Source organism: Oncorhynchus nerka, linkage group LG16 (genome assembly GCF_034236695.1).
Source record: "Oncorhynchus nerka isolate Pitt River linkage group LG16, Oner_Uvic_2.0, whole genome shotgun sequence".
Taxonomy (NCBI): domain Eukaryota; kingdom Metazoa; phylum Chordata; class Actinopteri; order Salmoniformes; family Salmonidae; genus Oncorhynchus; species Oncorhynchus nerka.
The window spans coordinates 50,381,137-50,398,975 of record NC_088411.1 but is presented as its reverse complement, the minus strand read 5'-3'; the positions used below and the strand labels follow the sequence as shown (position 1 = coordinate 50,398,975).

At 51.4% G+C, this 17,839-nt stretch overlaps 1 protein-coding gene across 1 annotated transcript in view; it reads right to left on the bottom strand.

Annotated features, from left to right (window-relative positions):
• LOC115126292 (kelch domain-containing protein 3-like) overlaps window positions 1-17,839 on the bottom strand; it is a 160,944-nt gene that overhangs the window by 102,624 nt on the left and 40,481 nt on the right. The window contains exons 4-5 of the mRNA XM_065002725.1: window positions 15,923-16,038; window positions 8,578-8,649 (exon numbers count right to left, since the gene is read on the bottom strand). Coding sequence (XP_064858797.1) covers window positions 8,578-8,649; window positions 15,923-16,038 — 188 coding nt within the window. The remainder of the gene's footprint in view (window positions 1-8,577; window positions 8,650-15,922; window positions 16,039-17,839) is intronic.

Genomic DNA, 17,839 nt, shown 5'->3' with positions numbered 1-17,839 from the left:
GAGGGCTCTGTCCAGGTAGAGAGATGGAGGGCTCTGTCCAGGTAGAGAGATGGAGGGCTCTGCCCAGGTAGAGAGATGGAGGGCTCTGCCCAGGTAGAGAGATGGAGGGCTCTGCCCAGGTAGAGAGATGGAGGGCTCTGCCCAGGTAGAGAGATGACCAGGTAGAGAGATGGAGGGCTCTGACCAGGTAGAGAGATGGAGGGCTCTGTCCAGGTAGAGAGATGACCAGGTAGAGAGATGACCAGGTAGAGAGATGGAGGGCTCTGTCCAGGTAGAGAGATGGAGGGCTCTGTCCAGGTAGAGAGATGGAGGGCTCTGTCCAGGTAGAGAGATGGAGGGCTCTGTCCAGGTAGAGAGATGGAGGGCTCTGCCCAGGTAGAGAGATGGAGGGCTCTGCCCAGGTAGAGAGATGGAGGGCTCTGTCCAGGTAGAGAGATGGAGGGCTCTGTCCAGGTAGAGAGATGGAGGGCTCTGCCCAGGTAGAGAGATGGAGGGCTCTGCCCAGGTAGAGAGATGGAGGGCTCTGCCCAGGTAGAGAGATGGAGGGCTCTGTCCAGGTAGAGAGATGGAGGGCTCTGTCCAGGTAGAGAGATGGAGGGCTCTGTCCAGGTAGAGAGATGGAGGGCTCTGTCCAGGTAGAGAGATGGAGGGCTCTGTCCAGGTAGAGAGATGGAGGGCTCTGTCCAGGTAGAGAGATGGAGGGCTCTGCCCAGGTAGAGAGATGGAGGGCTCTGCCCAGGTAGAGAGATGGAGGGCTCTGCCCAGGTAGAGAGATGGAGGGCTCTGCCCAGGTAGAGAGATGGAGGGCTCTGCCCAGGTAGAGAGATGGAGGGCTCTGCCCAGGTAGAGAGATGGAGGGCTCTGCCCAGGTAGAGAGATGGAGGGCTCTGCCCAGGTAGAGATGGAGGGCTCTGCCCAGGTAGAGAGATGGAGGGCTCTGCCCAGGTAGAGAGATGGAGGGCTCTGCCCAGGTAGAGAGATGGAGGGCTCTGCCCAGGTAGAGAGATGGAGGGCTCTGCCCAGGTAGAGAGATGGAGGGCTCTGACCAGGTAGAGAGATGGGGGGCTCTGCCCAGGTAGAGATATGGAGGGCTCTGCCCAGGTAGAGAGATGACCAGGTAGAGAGATGGAGGGCTCTGCCCAGGTAGAGAGATGGAGGGCTCTGTCCAGGTAGAGAGATGGAGGGCTCTGCCCAGGTAGAGAGATGGAGGGCTCTGTCCAGGTAGAGAGATGGAGGGCTCTGCCCAGGTAGAGATGGAGGGCTCTGTCCAGGTAGAGAGATGGAGGGCTCTGTCCAGGTAGAGAGATGGAGGGCTCTGTCCAGGTAGAGAGATGGAGGGCTCTGTCCAGGTAGAGAGATGGAGGGCTCTGTCCAGGTAGAGAGATGGAGGGCTCTGTCCAGGTAGAGAGATGGAGGGCTCTGTCCAGGTAGAGAGATGGAGGGCTCTGTCCAGGTAGAGAGATGGAGGGCTCTGTCCAGGTAGAGAGATGGAGGGCTCTGCCCAGGTAGAGAGATGGAGGGCTCTGCCCAGGTAGAGAGATGGAGGGCTCTGTCCAGGTAGAGAGATGGAGGGCTCTGTCCAGGTAGAGAGATGGAGGGCTCTGTCCAGGTAGAGAGATGACCAGGTAGAGAGATGGAGGGCTCTGTCCAGGTAGAGAGATGGAGGGCTCTGTCCAGGTAGAGAGATGACCAGGTAGAGAGATGGAGGGCTCTGTCCAGGTAGAGAGATGACCAGGTAGAGAGATGACCAGGTAGAGAGATGGAGGGCTCTGACCAGGTAGAGAGATGGAGGGCTCTGTCCAGGTAGAGAGATGACCAGGTAGAGAGATGACCAGGTAGAGAGATGGAGGGCTCTGTCCAGGTAGAGAGATGGAGGGCTCTGTCCAGGTAGAGAGATGGAGGGCTCTGTCCAGGTAGAGAGATGGAGGGCTCTGCCCAGGTAGAGAGATGGAGGGCTCTGTCCAGGTAGAGAGATGGAGGGCTCTGTCCAGGTAGAGAGATGGAGGGCTCTGTCCAGGTAGAGAGATGGAGGGCTCTGTCCAGGTAGAGAGATGGAGGGCTCTGCCCAGGTAGAGAGATGGAGGGCTCTGCCCAGGTAGAGAGATGGAGGGCTCTGCCCAGGTAGAGAGATGGAGGGCTCTGCCCAGGTAGAGAGATGGAGGGCTCTGCCCAGGTAGAGAGATGGAGGGCTCTGCCCAGGTAGAGAGATGGAGGGCTCTGCCCAGGTAGAGAGATGGAGGGCTCTGCCCAGGTAGAGAGATGGAGGGCTCTGCCCAGGTAGAGAGATGGAGGGCTCTGCCCAGGTAGAGAGATGGAGGGCTCTGCCCAGGTAGAGAGATGGAGGGCTCTGCCCAGGTAGAGAGATGGAGGGCTCTGCCCAGGTAGAGAGATGGAGGGCTCTGCCCAGGTAGAGAGATGGAGGGCTCTGCCCAGGTAGAGAGATGGAGGGCTCTGACCAGGTAGAGAGATGGGGGGCTCTGCCCAGGTAGAGATATGGAGGGCTCTGCCCAGGTAGAGAGATGACCAGGTAGAGAGATGGAGGGCTCTGCCCAGGTAGAGAGATGGAGGGCTCTGTCCAGGTAGAGAGATGGAGGGCTCTGCCCAGGTAGAGAGATGGAGGGCTCTGTCCAGGTAGAGAGATGGAGGGCTCTGCCCAGGTAGAGAGATGGAGGGCTCTGTCCAGGTAGAGAGATGGAGGGCTCTGTCCAGGTAGAGAGATGGAGGGCTCTGTCCAGGTAGAGAGATGGAGGGCTCTGTCCAGGTAGAGAGATGGAGGGCTCTGTCCAGGTAGAGAGATGGAGGGCTCTGTCCAGGTAGAGAGATGGAGGGCTCTGTCCAGGTAGAGAGATGGAGGGCTCTGTCCAGGTAGAGAGATGGGAGGGCTCTGCCCAGGTAGAGAGATGGAGGGCTCTGCCCAGGTAGAGAGATGGAGGGCTCTGTCCAGGTAGAGAGATGGAGGGCTCTGTCCAGGTAGAGAGATGGAGGGCTCTGTCCAGGTAGAGAGATGACCAGGTAGAGAGATGGAGGGCTCTGTCCAGGTAGAGAGATGGAGGGCTCTGTCCAGGTAGAGAGATGACCAGGTAGAGAGATGGAGGGCTCTGTCCAGGTAGAGAGATGACCAGGTAGAGAGATGACCAGGTAGAGAGATGGAGGGCTCTGACCAGGTAGAGAGATGGAGGGCTCTGTCCAGGTAGAGAGATGACCAGGTAGAGAGATGACCAGGTAGAGAGATGGAGGGCTCTGTCCAGGTAGAGAGATGGAGGGCTCTGTCCAGGTAGAGAGATGGAGGGCTCTGTCCAGGTAGAGAGATGGAGGGCTCTGTCCAGGTAGAGAGATGGAGGGCTCTGCCCAGGTAGAGAGATGGAGGGCTCTGTCCAGGTAGAGAGATGGAGGGCTCTGTCCAGGTAGAGAGATGGAGGGCTCTGTCCAGGTAGAGAGATGGAGGGCTCTGTCCAGGTAGAGAGATGGAGGGCTCTGCCCAGGTAGAGAGATGGAGGGCTCTGTCCAGGTAGAGAGATGGAGGGCTCTGCCCAGGTAGAGAGATGGAGGGCTCTGCCCAGGTAGAGAGATGGAGGGCTCTGCCCAGGTAGAGAGATGGAGGGCTCTGCCCAGGTAGAGAGATGGAGGGCTCTGTCCAGGTAGAGAGATGGAGGGCTCTGCCCAGGTAGAGAGATGGAGGGCTCTGCCCAGGTAGAGAGATGGAGGGCTCTGTCCAGGTAGAGAGATGGAGGGCTCTGTCCAGGTAGAGAGATGGAGGGCTCTGTCCAGGTAGAGAGATGGAGGGCTCTGCCCAGGTAGAGAGATGGAGGGCTCTGTCCAGGTAGAGAGATGGAGGGCTCTGTCCAGGTAGAGAGATGGAGGGCTCTGCCCAGGTAGAGAGATGGAGGGCTCTGCCCAGGTAGAGAGATGGAGGGCTCTGCCCAGGTAGAGAGATGGAGGGCTCTGCCCAGGTAGAGAGATGACCAGGTAGAGAGATGGAGGGCTCTGACCAGGTAGAGAGATGGAGGGCTCTGTCCAGGTAGAGAGATGGAGGGCTCTGTCCAGGTAGAGAGATGGAGGGCTCTGCCCAGGTAGAGAGATGGAGGGCTCTGCCCAGGTAGAGAGATGGAGGGCTCTGCCCAGGTAGAGAGATGGAGGGCTCTGCCCAGGTAGAGAGATGGAGGGCTCTGTCCAGGTAGAGAGATGGAGGGCTCTGTCCAGGTAGAGAGATGGAGGGCTCTGCCCAGGTAGAGAGATGGAGGGCTCTGCCCAGGTAGAGAGATGGAGGGCTCTGTCCAGGTAGAGAGATGGAGGGCTCTGCCCAGGTAGAGAGATGGAGGGCTCTGCCCAGGTAGAGAGATGGAGGGCTCTGTCCAGGTAGAGAGATGGAGGGCTCTGCCCAGGTAGAGAGATGACCAGGTAGAGAGATGGAGGGCTCTGCCCAGGTAGAGAGATGACCAGGTAGAGAGATGGAGGGCTCTGCCCAGGTAGAGAGATGGAGGGCTCTGTCCAGGTAGAGAGATGGAGGGCTCTGACCAGGTAGAGAGATGACCAGGTAGAGAGATGGAGGGCTCTGCCCAGGTAGAGAGATGACCAGGTAGAGATGGAGGGCTCTGCCCAGGTAGAGAGATGGAGGGCTCTGCCCAGGTAGAGAGATGGAGGGCTCTGTCCAGGTAGAGAGATGGAGGGCTCTGCCCAGGTAGAGAGATGGAGGGCTCTGACCAGGTAGAGAGATGGAGGGCTCTGCCCAGGTAGAGAGATGGAGGGCTCTGACCAGGTAGAGAGATGGAGGGCTCTGCCCAGGTAGAGAGATGGAGGGCTCTGCCCAGGTAGAGAGATGACCAGGTAGAGAGATGGAGGGCTCTGACCAGGTAGAGAGATGGAGGGCTCTGACCAGGTAGAGAGATGGAGGGCTCTGCCCAGGTAGAGAGATGACCAGGTAGAGAGATGGAGGGCTCTGCCCAGGTAGAGAGATGGAGGGCTCTGTCCAGGTAGAGAGATGGAGGGCTCTGCCCAGGTAGAGAGATGGAGGGCTCTGTCCAGGTAGAGAGATGGAGGGCTCTGACCAGGTAGAGAGATGACCAGGTAGAGAGATGGAGGGCTCTGCCCAGGTAGAGAGATGACCAGGTAGAGAGATGGAGGGCTCTGCCCAGGTAGAGAGATGGAGGGCTCTGCCCAGGTAGAGAGATGGAGGGCTCTGCCCAGGTAGAGAGATGGAGGGCTCTGCCCAGGTAGAGAGATGGAGGGCTCTGTCCAGGTAGAGAGATGGAGGGCTCTGCCCAGGTAGAGAGATGGAGGGCTCTGCCCAGGTAGAGAGATGGAGGGCTCTTTCCAGGTAGAGAGATGGAGGGCTCTGCCCAGGCAGAGAGATGACCAGGTAGAGAGATGGAGGGCTCTGCCCAGGCAGAGAGATGACCAGGTAGAGGGATGGAGGGCTCTGCCCAGGTAGAGAGATGGAGGGCTCTGCCCAGGTAGAGTGATGGAGGGCTCTGCCCAGGTAGAGAGATGACCAGGTAGAGAGATGGAGGGCTCTGCCCAGGTAGAGAGATGGAGGGCTCTGACCAGGTAGAGAGATGGAGGGCTCTGCCCAGGTAGAGAGATGGAGGGCTCTGTCCAGGTAGAGAGATGGAGGGCTCTGTCCAGGTAGAGAGATGGAGGGCTCTGTCCAGGTAGAGAGATGGAGGGCTCTGTCCAGGTAGAGAGATGGAGGGCTCTGCCCAGGTAGAGAGATGGAGGGCTCTGTCCAGGTAGAGAGATGGAGGGCTCTGCCCAGGTAGAGAGATGGAGGGCTCTGACCAGGTAGAGAAATGGAGGGCTCTGTCCAGGTAGAGAGATGGAGGGCTCTGACCAGGTAGAGAGATGGAGGGCTCTGCCCAGGTAGAGAGATGACCAGGTAGAGAGATGGAGGGCTCTGCCCAGGTAGAGAGATGACCAGGTAGAGAGATGGAGGTCTCTGCCCAGGTAGAGAGATGGAGTGCTCTGCCCAGGTAGAGAGATGGAGTGCTCTGCCCAGGTAGAGAGATGGAGGGCTCTGCCCAGGTAGAGAGATGGAGGGCTCTGTCCAGGTAGAGAGATGGAGGGCTCTGCCCAGGTAGAGAGATGGAGGGCTCTGACCAGGTAGAGAGATGGAGGGCTCTGCCCAGGTAGAGAGATGACCAGGTAGAGAGATGGAGGGCTCTGCCCAGGTAGAGAGATGGAGGGCTCTGACCAGGTAGAGAGATGACCAGGTAGAGAGATGGAGGGCTCTGCCCAGGTAGAGAGATGGAGGGCTCTGCCCAGGTAGAGAGATGACCAGGTAGAGAGATGGAGGGCTCTGTCCAGGTAGAGAGATGGAGGGCTCTGCCCAGGTAGAGAGATGACCAGGTAGAGAGATGGAGGGCTCTGTCCAGGTAGAGAGATGGAGGGCTCTGTCCAGGTAGAGAGATGGAGGGCTCTGACCAGGTAGAGAGATGGAGGCCTCTGCCCAGGTAGAGAGATGGAGGGCTCTGACCAGGTAGAGAGATGGAGGGCTCTGACCAGGTAGAGAGATGGAGGGCTCTGCCCAGGTAGAGAGATGGAGGGCTCTGACCAGGTAGAGAGATGGAGGGCTCTTTCCAGGTAGAGAGATGGAGGGCTCTGACCAGGTAGAGAGATGGAGGGCTCTGACCAGGTAGAGAGATGGAGGGCTCTGACCAGGTAGAGAGATGACCAGGTAGAGAGATGGAGGGCTCTGACCAGGTAGAGAGATGGAGGCCTCTGACCAGGTAGAGAGAAGACCAGGTAGAGAGATGGAGGGCTCTGTCCAGGTAGAGAGATGGAGGGCTCTGCCCAGGTAGAGAGATGGAGGGCTCTGTCCAGGTAGAGAGATGGAGGGCTCTGTCCAAGTAGAGAGATGGAGGGCTCTGCCCAGGTAGAGAGATGGAGGGCTCTGCCCAGGTAGAGAGATGGAGGGCTCTGACCAGGTAGAGAGATGGAGGGCTCTGACCAGGTAGAGAGATGGAGGGCTCTGACCAGGTAGAGAGATGACGAGGTAGAGGGATGGAGGGCTCTGCCCAGGTAGAGAGATGGAGGGCTCTGACCAGGTAGAGAGATGGAGGGCTCTGACCAGGTAGAGAGATGGAGGGCTCTGCCCAGGTAGAGAGATTGAGGGCTCTGCCCAGGTAGAGAGATGACCAGGTAGAGAGATGGAGGGCTCTGACCAGGTAGAGAGATGACCAGGTAGAGAGATGGAGGGCTCTGACCAGGTAGAGAGATGGAGGGCTCTGCCCAGGTAGAGAGATGGAGGGCTCTGCCCAGTGTAGAGAGATGGAGGGCTCTGCCCAGGTAGAGAGATGGAGGGCTCTGCCCAGGTAGAGAGATGGAGGGCTCTGACCAGGTAGAGGGATGACCAGGTAGAGAGATGGATGGCTCTGCCCAGGTAGAGAGATGGAGGGCTCTGCCCAGGTAGAGAGATGGGGGGCTCTGACCAGGTAGAGAGATGGAGGGCTCTGACCAGGTAGAGAGATGGAGGGCTCTGCCCAGGTAGAGAGATGGAGGGCTCTGCCCAGGTAGAGAGATGACCAGGTAGAGAGATGGAGGGCTCTGCCCAGGTAGAGAGATGGATGGCTCTGCCCAGGTAGAGAGATGGATGGCTCTGCCCAGGTAGAGAGATGGAGGGCTCTGCCCAGGTAGAGAGATGGAGGGCTCTGCCCAGGTAGAGAGATGGAGGGCTCTGTCCAGGTAGAGAGATGGAGGGCTCTGCCCAGGTAGAGAGATGGAGGTCTCTGCCCAGGTAGAGAGATGGAGGGCTCTGCCCAGGTAGAGAGATGGAGGGCTCTGCCCAGGTAGAGAGATGGACACCGCCTAGTATATAGGTCCTGGTTGGCAGTAAGCTTCACCCCAGGGATTCAATGGGCCATACGCACTACCCTCTAACGCCTTACGGTCGGATGCTGAGCAGTTGCCATACCAGGCGGTGATGCAACCGGTCAGGTTGCTCTCGATGGTGCCAAATCTTTTCAGTCTCCTGAGGGGGAAAAGGTGTTGTCGTGCCCTCTTCACGACTTTCTTGGTGTGGTTAGACCATGATAATTTGTTGGTGATGTGGACATCAACGAACTTGAAGCTCTCAACCCGCTCCACTACAGCCCCATCGATCTGAATGTGGGCGTGTTCGTCCCTCCTTTTCCTCCTTTGTCTTACTCACGTTGAGAGAGAGGTTTCTGTCCTGGCATCACACTGCCAGATCTCTGACCTCCTTCCTAAAAAACTAAGCATCCCTGTGGAACGCTTTCGACATCTTGAGTCCATGCCCCGACAAATTGAGGCTGTTCTATTGGCTAAAGGTGTTCCTAAAGGTTTGTACTGTGTATAATCTTCTCTCCCAGGCTTTTAGTGCTTCTAGTCTTCCAACGGATGGTGAAAGGCTGCTGTTATATTTGCTCAATAAGACCACTGCACTGGACTAGAAATGCCCAAAAATTGAAATCTGTTGGTAGAGCATGACGCTTGAAAAGCCAAGGCTGTGGGTTCAATTCCCACGGGGGACGAGTACGAAGAAGTACATGAATGTATCCCCACTGTAAGTCGTTCTGGATAAGAGTGTCTACTACTAAACGACTCAAATGTAAGGTAACTCACCCTTGTATTGATTAGTGACCAGGCCATGGTTGTGGTGTCCAGCTTGTGGATGTCATTGGAGAAGCAGTCAGCCTGGAACAGAAGAGAGGATGTCATGGCAACATCACACAGAGGAAACAGAGAGCTTCTGTTTGTAACTCACTGCCATGTTGTGCAGAGAGAATAGAGATATGGCATCTCTGGTTCAGTTAGTACTAGCTACTGGTGAGCGATTAGTGATGAGGTCGGTTCCATTATTGAAAAATTATGAAGGTTTTCTGTTTCAATGTTTTTTAAATGGACATTAAATGCACTGTGGGTTGAATGCTGTAACACAGAATAAAACTACTAATACAAGTCCCATGATGGTAGTGACTGCCCATGACTGCTGACTGCTGCCCAGGTAGAGAGATGGAGGGCTCTGACTGCTGACTGCTGCCCAGGTAGAGAGATGGAGGGCTCTGACTGCTGACTGCTGCCCAGGTAGAGAGATGGAGGGCTCTGACTGCTGACTGCTGCCCAGGTAGAGAGATGGAGGGCTCTGACTGCTGACTGCTGCCCAGGTAGAGAGATGGAGGGCTCTGACTGCTGACTGCTGCCCAGGTAGAGAGATGGAGGGCTCTGACTGCTGACTGCTGCCCAGGTAGAGAGATGGAGGGCTCTGACTGCTGACTGCTGCCCAGGTAGAGAGATGGAGGGCTCTGACTGCTGACTGCTGCCCAGGTAGAGAGATGGAGGGCTCTGACTGCTGACTGCTGCCCAGGTAGAGAGATGGAGGGCTCTGACTGCTGACTGCTGCCCAGGTAGAGAGATGGAGGGCTCTGACTGCTGACTGCTGCCCAGGTAGAGAGATGGAGGGCTCTGACTGCTGACTGCTGCCCAGGTAGAGAGATGGAGGGCTCTGACTGCTGACTGCTGCCCAGGTAGAGAGATGGAGGGCTCTGACTGCTGACTGCTGCCCAGGTAGAGAGATGGAGGGCTCTGACTGCTGACTGCTGCCCAGGTAGAGAGATGGAGGGCTCTGACTGCTGACTGCTGCCCAGGTAGAGAGATGGAGGGCTCTGACTGCTGACTGCTGCCCAGGTAGAGAGATGGAGGGCTCTGACTGCTGACTGCTGCCCAGGTAGAGAGATGGAGGGCTCTGACTGCTGACTGCTGCCCAGGTAGAGAGATGGAGGGCTCTGACTGCTGACTGCTGCCCAGGTAGAGAGATGGAGGGCTCTGACTGCTGACTGCTGCCCAGGTAGAGAGATGGAGGGCTCTGACTGCTGACTGCTGCCCAGGTAGAGAGATGGAGGGCTCTGACTGCTGACTGCTGCCCAGGTAGAGAGATGGAGGGCTCTGACTGCTGACTGCTGCCCAGGTAGAGAGATGGAGGGCTCTGACTGCTGACTGCTGCCCAGGTAGAGAGATGGAGGGCTCTGACTGCTGACTGCTGCCCAGGTAGAGAGATGGAGGGCTCTGACTGCTGACTGCTGCCCAGGTAGAGAGATGGAGGGCTCTGACTGCTGACTGCTGCCCAGGTAGAGAGATGGAGGGCTCTGACTGCTGACTGCTGCCCAGGTAGAGAGATGGAGGGCTCTGACTGCTGACTGCTGCCCAGGTAGAGAGATGGAGGGCTCTGACTGCTGACTGCTGCCCAGGTAGAGAGATGGAGGGCTCTGACTGCTGACTGCTGCCCAGGTAGAGAGATGGAGGGCTCTGACTGCTGACTGCTGCCCAGGTAGAGAGATGGAGGGCTCTGACTGCTGACTGCTGCCCAGGTAGAGAGATGGAGGGCTCTGACTGCTGACTGCTGCCCAGGTAGAGAGATGGAGGGCTCTGACTGCTGACTGCTGCCCAGGTAGAGAGATGGAGGGCTCTGACTGCTGACTGCTGCCCAGGTAGAGAGATGGAGGGCTCTGACTGCTGACTGCTGCCCAGGTAGAGAGATGGAGGGCTCTGACTGCTGACTGCTGCCCAGGTAGAGAGATGGAGGGCTCTGACTGCTGACTGCTGCCCAGGTAGAGAGATGGAGGGCTCTGACTGCTGACTGCTGCCCAGGTAGAGAGATGGAGGGCTCTGACTGCTGACTGCTGCCCAGGTAGAGAGATGGAGGGCTCTGACTGCTGACTGCTGCCCAGGTAGAGAGATGGAGGGCTCTGACTGCTGACTGCTGCCCAGGTAGAGAGATGGAGGGCTCTGACTGCTGACTGCTGCCCAGGTAGAGAGATGGAGGGCTCTGACTGCTGACTGCTGCCCAGGTAGAGAGATGGAGGGCTCTGACTGCTGACTGCTGCCCAGGTAGAGAGATGGAGGGCTCTGACTGCTGACTGCTGCCCAGGTAGAGAGATGGAGGGCTCTGACTGCTGACTGCTGCCCAGGTAGAGAGATGGAGGGCTCTGACTGCTGACTGCTGCCCAGGTAGAGAGATGGAGGGCTCTGACTGCTGACTGCTGCCCAGGTAGAGAGATGGAGGGCTCTGACTGCTGACTGCTGCCCAGGTAGAGAGATGGAGGGCTCTGACTGCTGACTGCTGCCCAGGTAGAGAGATGGAGGGCTCTGACTGCTGACTGCTGCCCAGGTAGAGAGATGGAGGGCTCTGACTGCTGATCACTTATTAACCATCAGTTATTCACATCACTTTAATCAAATATTTGTTTTATTTGATGACTTTATTATTGCCTTCCAAGTCAGCTGCTGCTGTCTGACAAAATCTCTATTTTAGTAGTTCTTCAGCGTAAATAAGACGTCATAAAGTATCAAGATCAACTGCTTTCTATCTTTCTCAATCGCGCGTTCGCACTTCTCTCATACCCCGTCTACATTGTGATGTATTAGTGCTGAGCGATTAACCGAAATGTTGGTTATTTTTCAGTTTTAAAATAACTTACTGACCGACATCAGTTCAATTATTTGAATTCCATTTCGTTGTTTTTTTTCTTTTTTTTCCTGTGAGCTCGATGTGCAGTTTCTGGAGAGAAAAATCAGCTCAAGCCTGAACTGTGCGATGTAGTAGGGAGTTGTAGTTTCCAAAATATCAATATTCTACATCCTGTAGTTTAGCGCAGAAAACGAGGTAATTAACTACAATGACCATGATCCATTGCCTCCCGCTTAAACATGTCCAGTCTGTTTACATTGCCGTTTGTCATCTTCACAGTCTTGCCCCACAACTGGAGTGTCTGCAGCACAAGATGGAGGAGAGCCTGTCTCTCGTCTGAGATCACAAAATATGACATTTTCATTCAAGACATATAAATATATTGCTTCAGGTGATGAAACATGTTTTGTTACTTTTTCCTCAACTTGTTCCTCTAACTTTATAGCAAGTCAAGCTAACCTGCAATGCAGAGCAGCTAGCTGGCTAAAAGCTATGCTAGGTTGAAGATAGATTGTGGCTAGCGACCTCCACCTAATGATTATTATAAACAAACTTCATTAACATCACAATAAACTTAAACAGGAGGCATATCATTTGACTGGCTTAACAGTCAATGTGTATTGTTTAACATCATGATTCAAACTCACTCATGGGAATGGGTAATGGTTTAAAAGTTGCTAGCTATCCCATAAAGCTATCACCGAAAACAGAGGCTTCGAGCCTCGTTCACATTTCCAATATGCACTCAGTTACGTTACGCTGAATGCATTTAAATTGAGAACTCCACAATGGAGTGAAAACGCAACAGCACCGTGCAGTTGGGAGATGGACACTGCAATGTTCAATTTTGCGTCGTCTTCAGTCCAGCCCGAGTCCGTCAAAGAATAAAAAGTTACCGAAACTGAGGATATGAACATTTGGTTTTCGATGATGGCTTTATGGAATAGCTAGCAACTTTGAAACAATTACCAATTCCTATAAGTGAGGACTATTTTAATAGTAATGTTTAAAAATACACATTGGCTGTTAGGCCAATTATATGATATGACTGTTGCCTGCTGTTTAAGTTGATTCTGATGTGGTTTGTATGATATTTATTAGGTGGAGGTCACTAGCTACAATGGTATCTTCAACCCAGTCTAGATTTTAGCTAGCTACAATGGTATCTTCAACCTAGCCTAGATTTTAGCTAGCTACAATGGTATCTTCAACCTAGCCTAGATTTTAGCTAGCTACAATGGTATCTTCAACCTAGCCTAGATTTTAGCTAGCTACAATGGTATCTTCAACCTAGCCTAGATTTTAGCTAGCTACAATGGTATCTTCAACCTAGCCTAGATTTTAGCTAGCTACAATGGTATCTTCAACCTAGCCTAGATTTTAGCTAGCTACAATGGTATCTTCAACCTAGCCTAGATTTTAGCTAGCTACAATGGTATCTTCAACCTAGCCTAGATTTTAGCTAGCTACAATGGTATCTTCAACCTAGCCTAGATTTTAGCTAGCTACAATGGTACTTTCAACCTAGCCTAGATTTTAGCTAGCTACAATGGTATCGTCAAACTAGCCTAGCTTTTAGCTAGCTAGCTGCTCTGCAGTACAAGCTAACTTGACTTGCTATAAAGTTAGAGAAACAAGTTGAGGAAAAAGTAACTAAAGAAAACATGTTTTATAACCTGAAACAATATACTTATATGTCTTGAATAAAAATATCATATTTTGCGATCTCCCAAAATGTTGCGATCTCTCACTAGAGACATGTTCTCCTCCATCTGGCGTCACAAAAACTACAGTTGTCCGTTCAGTTACATCACGATGTAAACGGGGCATAATTATTGCTCCGCACAGACTGGAGATGTTAAACCTTTTAAGGCTAAGGGGCAGTATTCGGAAGTTTGGATGACTGAGGTGCCCAAAGTAAACTGCCTGTTACTCAGGTGCCCAAAGTAAACTGCCTGTTACTGCCTGTTAGTATTGGATAGAAAACACTCTAAAGTTTCTAAAACTGTTAAAATAATGTCTGTGCATATAACAGAAATGATTTGGCAGGCAAAACCCCGAGGACAATCCATCCAGGAATAATTTTTTTTAAGTCATTGGACTTTTCAATGCTTTTCTATGGGAAAGACTAATAATTAGGACCCAGATTGCAGTTCCTATGGCTTCCAGTAGATGTCAAGAGTCTTTAGAAATTGTTTCATGCTTGATTTTTGAAAAATTAAGAAGTATTCGTATTCTTTCAAAGTATCCCTCACAAGGACTTTAGTCTTTTGTGGGTGTGAATGAGTTCCTTGTGCTCCTCGTTATTTTTCTCCGGTATTGAACACAGTTTATTCCGTCTTAAATTGTATCAATTATTTACATATTAGGGTACCTGAGGTTGGATTAGAAACGTTGTTTGAATTGTTTGGACGAAGATTACAGGTAACTTTTTTAGATTCCTTTGTAGGCGAGTTGGAACCGGTGGATTGACACACGGACATTTATGGGATATAAAGAAAGACTTTATCGAACAAAACGACATCATTGTTTAACTGGGACCTATTGGATTGCACAAAGATGAAGGTCGTCAAAGGTAAGGTATTTTATTTAATTTTTTTATTGAATTTTACCCCTTTTTCTCCACAATTTCGTGGTGTCCAATTGTTTTAGTAGCTACTATCTTGTCTCATCGCTACAACTCCCGTACGGGCTCGGGAGAGACGAAGGTTGAAAGTCATGCGTCCTCCGATACACAACCCAACCAAGCCGCACTGCTTCTTAACACAGCGCGCATCCAACCCAGAAGCCAGCCGCACCAATGTGTCTGAGGAAACACCGTGCAGCTGGCAACCTTGGTTAGCGCGCACTGCCACAGGAGTCGCTGGTGCGCGATGAGACAAGGACATCCCTACCGTCCAAGCCCTTGCGCCTGGTTACAACACAGCCTGGGCGCGAACCCAGAGTCTCTGATGGCACAGCTGGCGCTGCAGTACAGCGCCCCTTAACCACTGCGCCACCCGGGAGGCATTTTACAGCTATTTCTGACATTCGTTATGCCTCTGCTTGGTTGAAAATGTTTGTGGTTGGTTATTAACCTTTTGTGTGTAGATGGGCAGTATTTTCATTTTTGGCCCATTTGAAACAGCCTATTTCTCAGCCCCAGAAACTATAATATAAATATAATTGTCAGATTAGGATAGAAAACACTCTAAAGTTTCCAAAACTGTAAAAAAAAATATTGTCTGTGAGTATAACAGAACTGATATTGCAGGCGAAAGCCTGAGGAAAATCCAATCAGGAAGTGCCTCTTATTTTGAAACCTCTCTGCATGCCTATCCTCCATTTAAAGGGATATCAACCAGATTCCTTTTTCTATGGCTTCCCTAAGGTGTCAACAGTCTTTAGACATAGTTTTAGGCTTTTATTTTGCAAAATGAGCGTGAAAGATCACATTGCGTAAGTGGATAGGTGGGGTCTCTCAGAGTGAGTTTTGCGCTATAGAGTAAAGCGGCCATTGTTCCTCCCGGTACTATTGAAAAAGCTACACACTCGGTTGATATATTATTATGAATTCATGTTAATGTGGGAAGTGGGTGAGGCGCTGTCCTCAGACAATCAAATGCTATGCTTTCGCCGTAAAGCCTATTGTAAATCGGACAAAGCGGTTCGATTACCAAGATTCTAAGCTAAAGAATGGTGTATAAAAACTGTGCTGCTGCTCCAGTTTCAACTGTTCTGCCTTATTATTATTCGACCATGCTGGTCATTTATGAACATTTGAACATCTTGGTCATGTTCTGTTATAATCTCTACCCGGCACAGCCAGAAGAGGACTGGCCACCCCACATAGCCTGGTTCCTCTCTAGGTTTCTTCCTAGGTTTTGGCCTTTCTAGGGAGTTTTTCCTAGCCACCGTGCTTTTACACCTGCATTGCTTGCTGTTTGGGGTTGTAGGCTGGGTTTCTGTACAGCACTTTGAGATATCAGCTGATGTACGAAGGGCTATATAAATACATTTGATTTGATTTGATTTGTATAACACTTGAATTTTTATGAATGTTTAATATTACTACTTTCGTTTTTTGAATTTTGCGCAATGCAATTTCACCGGATGTTGTCGTGGTGGGACGCTAGCGTCCCAAAGATCCGAAAGAAGTTAAGCGGCCGCGCAATGGATCATGGTCATTGTAGTTCATTCCTACGTTTTCTGCGCTAAACTACAGTTTGCAGAATATTATATAAAACTACAACATTGCACAGTTCAGGCTTGATCTGAAATGGAATTCAAATAATTGAACTGACATGGATCAATTAGTTGTTTAAAAAAGGAAAAATAACCAAAATGTTGGTTAATTGCTCAGCACTAATACCAGCTGCTCGTACCCTCCAAAGAAGGACATGGCCTTCAGCAGGACAAAGGGGTCAGGGTTAGAGGTCAGGACTCACCAGCTGCTCGTACCCTCCAAAGAAGGACATGGCCTTCAGCAGGACAAAGGGGTCAGGGTTAGAGGTCAGGACTCACCAGCTGCTCGTATCCTCCAAAGATGTACATGGCCTTCCCCAGGATGCAGGCAGAGTGGCCATCCCTCGCCCCCGGAACCGTTCCAGAAATCTTAGGGGTGAACCACCGGTGGTTGTCTAAAGTTCAAAACAGACACGTTAACAGACATGTTTGGTACATCTGGTGTAGCCTCCTAGAACAATGATAAGGCCTGTTTGGTACATCTGGTGTAGCCTCCTAGAACAATGATAAGGCCTGTTTGGTACATCTGGTGTAGCCTCCTAGAACAATGATAAGGCCTGTTTGGTACATCTGGTGTAGCCTCCTAGAACAATGATAAGGCCTGTTTGGTACATCTGGTGTAGACTCCTAGAACAATGATAAGGCCTGTTTGGTACATCTGGTGTAGCCTCCTAGAACAATGATAAGGCCTGTTTGGTACATCTGGTGTAGCCTCCTAGAACAATGATAAGGCCTGTTTGGTACATCTGGTGTAGCCTCCTAGAACAATGATAAAGCCTGTTTGGTACATCTGGTGTAGCCTCCTAGAACAATGATAAGGCCTGTTTGGTACATCTGGTGTAGCCTCTTAGAACAATGATAAGGCCTGTTTGGTACATCTGGTGTAGCCTCTTAGAACAATGATAAGGCCTGTTTGGTACATCTGGTGTAGCCTCCTAGAACAATGATAAGGCCTGTTTGGTACATCTGGTGTAGCCTCCTAGAACAATGATAAGGCCTGTTTGGTACATCTGGTGTAGCCTCCTAGAACAATGATAAGGCCTGTTTGGTACATCTGGTGTAGCCTCCTAGAACAATGATAAAGCCTGTTTGGTACATCTGGTGTAGCCTCCTAGAACAATGATAAGGCCTGTTTGGTACATCTGGTGTAGCCTCCTAGAACAATGATAAGGCCTGTTTGGTACATCTGGTGTAGCCTCCTAGAACAATGATACGGACCGCAAAAAGGTTAATAGGGTCTGTCATCCTGCTCACTACTCCGGGGGTTATATTCCTTGTTATAAAGAAAGTTATAAATAATCAATAATTTGTTTTATCTGATTGTACATTTAGGATTCTGACAGTTCGACAGTGATAAGGCATAGCTTAAGGATAAAAGGCCTATTCGTTTTAAGAGTAAGTCAATGTTCATTCAAGTGTTATAACATTTTATAAGCTAAATAACACTGTTTCATCTGATTGTTGTTGACTTCTATAAATGCACAATACGTAAGCTATTCAAAGGTGAATGCACCAATTTGTAAGTCGCTCTGGATAAGAGCGTCTGCTAAATGACTTAAATGTAAATGTAAAGTTGTTTGTGTGACATCGACTCTTCATTTATAATGATATTTTTTGTTCCTGCTTATTGAAAGTGCTGCTGCAGGACCTTATGCCTGATCGCCCATTTCACAATTAAAGGACATTAGTAAACACTTGTGGTGCCTCAACTCATCTCACTTCGGTCTCTAGGTGGACTCACTCTCCCCAAGTAGAACCTCACCAGCCACAACACTTACATTTCATTTACAAATAATACAAACTGACCACAGTTCTTTGTTCGTTTCTTTGCGTTGTTTGTAACATATTTTTTGTACATAATGTTGCTGCTACTGTCTCGACAGGACGGAACAGCGGCAAAAATTAAAGCACGGAGCACTAGTGACTGGATCAATAAAAAAGTGGTCAGATGAAGCAGATGCCACAGGTTCCAGGATTCTACAGATGGAATTGAGGAGTACACCACATCAGTCATTGGCTTCTATGCTCGCTTCGAGACTAATAACACTGAAACATGCATGAGAGCACCAGCTGTTCCGGAAGACTGCGTGATCACTCTCTCTGCAGCCGATGTGAGTAAGACCTTTAAACAGATCAGCATTCACAAGGCCGCAGGGCCAGACGAATTACCAGGACGTCTACTCAGAGTATGTGCTG